General features: G+C 40.3%; 1 protein-coding gene across 6 annotated transcripts in view; it reads right to left on the bottom strand.

The window, feature by feature from the left end:
* LOC119032822 (copine-8) overlaps window positions 1-2,500 on the bottom strand; it is a 90,014-nt gene that overhangs the window by 28,511 nt on the left and 59,003 nt on the right. For all 6 annotated transcript variants that reach the window (XM_037122402.1, XM_037122403.1, XM_037122401.1 and 3 more), the window contains one exon: window positions 2,232-2,293. In XM_037122402.1, coding sequence (XP_036978297.1) covers window positions 2,232-2,293 — 62 coding nt within the window. The remainder of the gene's footprint in view (window positions 1-2,231; window positions 2,294-2,500) is intronic.

The raw sequence follows: 2,500 nt of genomic DNA, 5'->3' as shown, positions 1-2,500 counted from the left end.
CAGTTACAGTCAGCCTTTGAGGCTTTGGTTCCACAATCTTCACCAGCGAGTCATTAACTTTGCCTGATGTTGTGTTATGGACTATTTTTTACAAACACCTGCTGTGGCTAAAATTGACACTATGAGCGCAGTGAGCATGAACCGAAATAGTAACAAAACCAACACAATGAACTGCGGTGCTAAGGGGAAATACAAAATCCATTGATAATTCTCTGTAGGTTCCTCACTAACAGATACAGTAGTAGTCATACTGTTTGATCCACTGTTAGTGTAAAAAATACCGATTATGGCTGCTTTTCAGCAAGTAAAGGCCAAAACGGTGTTTGATGAATCTTGTCAAAAAGGAGAACGTTTTTAAATTAATTCAAATTAAATACATTTTGATTAAAAGCATTTTCTTGTAGGCTGGAAACTGGAGGAATGTGCAAGCTCATGTTGAAGTTCTTGTCAAGCCAATCACAAACATTTATCTAATATGGGTTGGGTTTCATATAAAAAAACAACCAAGATGAGTTCTTTAGAGATGCAGTTTCTTTCAACCTAACCAGAGCTGGAACAGTGAAAAAAATAACCAAGAGGTTTTTTTATCAATGAATTCTGTGGCTTTGAGGAGGGTGATGTAACAGCCTTGTCTGGTTAGCAAAAATAATTTATTTTTCTTCAACAAAGAAGTCTATCTCAGGAGAGATTCTTGTCGTATTGTTGTCAGACACTTACAAAAATAAGTCTTTCAGTGGCAAAAAACAGATTTTAGTGGACATACTGGCACAGTTGCCCTCAAGATGACATTGCAGCAATTGCAGCCAAAGTTGTGCAGCTACTGGACCAATTACAAAACTCTTTGTCCTAAAGTCAGTTGGACACTTAAATATGTCAGGATGTACTGCTTGTATATATGTACACAGACATGCTGATACCACAACATTACGGCTCATCATGCACATTTAGTCTGTTTCCATTTACCTGTCATTCAGCACTGTGTCACACATTTCTTGCTCTCACTGGTTGTAGGTCTATCCAATTGCTTTGAGAGGCATTTTGGTCTGTGCCCATTGACAACGCCCTCTGAGAGGTTCCAGACTAATTCTTATTTGCACTTTGGTCTGACTTTGCCAAGCTAATTATCTTGAGAGGGAATGGAGATTTAGATGTATCTGCAAAACTTGTCATCCAGTTTATTTCATCATAGTTAAAGGCAAACTTTTTACAGAAACACGCCCTTTAATAATTTGTGTTGCAAGGAGAAGACTGTTGTTGGCTTCCTGCATAATCCTCTCATTGGCTGAAGCATTTTTTGGCCAGCTTGTTACCATTCTGCTCTGAGCTGTGTGTGACTTCTTTTGAAATCCTCCAGAAATAAGCAACAGCAACAAAAAGAAAAAGCAGGTCAGAAATAGATTGTGTTGTTTGCTTATGAGTTTGTCACAGAGGAAACAGGCTTATACTTTCACAGCAGTTATGGATTTTTTCCACTCTCAAAATCAGGCAAAAACTTTACTTTAAAAAAAAAACAAAAAAAAACAAAACTGAATGCCAGCTGACTTTTCTTACCAACTGAAAATCACAGCTACAAGGGCAGCAGGAAAGGAGGACTAAAATTGAGCGTTTTTCCCCCAAAGTTGCACCCACATACACACAAACCAGCACACACACACACACACACACACACACACACACACACACACACACACACACACACACACACACACACACACACACACACACACACACACACTCCTTTCTCTCCCTTGACAGTCTCCCCCTCTGTGAGTCTAATGAAGGCAGAGTGTGTAGGCGAGGATTCACACCATGCCTGGTTGCACACAGTCAACCCTCCTGAGCAACATGCGTGTACAAGCACACATAAAAGACACACATAGGAGCACAGGGCATAGTTGAGAACTGAAACACAATACAAGATTACACACACAGGCAAACACACACACACACACACACCTCAGAGTCTGAGTGATGTGTAGTTGACTTAGGTTGGTCCACCTGCCAGTCTCTCTCCATCTTTCACTGTCCCTCTCTCAAATGCAAATGTTCACTTTTCCATGTGATTCACTCATACTCAGGGATCATTATCTTTGGCATATTGCAGACACGGAGTCATGATGGGGTCATTATCGAGACAGGGAGCGGGCACACTCAGCATGCCACTTCTCATTAAAGGACAACAACCCCCATCTCTCAGTGTGTGTTCAATGAATGTTTGGTCATTGACTTACCCTCCTTTGATGTAGTCCAGGAAGGTGACTTCAATGTCCACCAGGAATGACAGCAGCGTTACCTGTTAAGAGATAGGGACATAATCAGCTTTGTGTCAATGACAATGACTTTTAAGTGTTGTCTCCGATGGTACAAATACAGTTTCTAATTCTATCTGACACAATAAATACCATGACATGTTCAATTACAAAATGAAGCACTAAGCAGTATTACAGTAACAGGTACCCAGCTGTATTTACACTTGTATAGAAATGCATTTCAAATCTGG

This window comes from Acanthopagrus latus, chromosome 14 (genome assembly GCF_904848185.1).
Source record: "Acanthopagrus latus isolate v.2019 chromosome 14, fAcaLat1.1, whole genome shotgun sequence".
Classification (NCBI taxonomy): domain Eukaryota; kingdom Metazoa; phylum Chordata; class Actinopteri; order Spariformes; family Sparidae; genus Acanthopagrus; species Acanthopagrus latus.
This window is presented reverse-complemented; position numbering and strand designations above follow the sequence as displayed.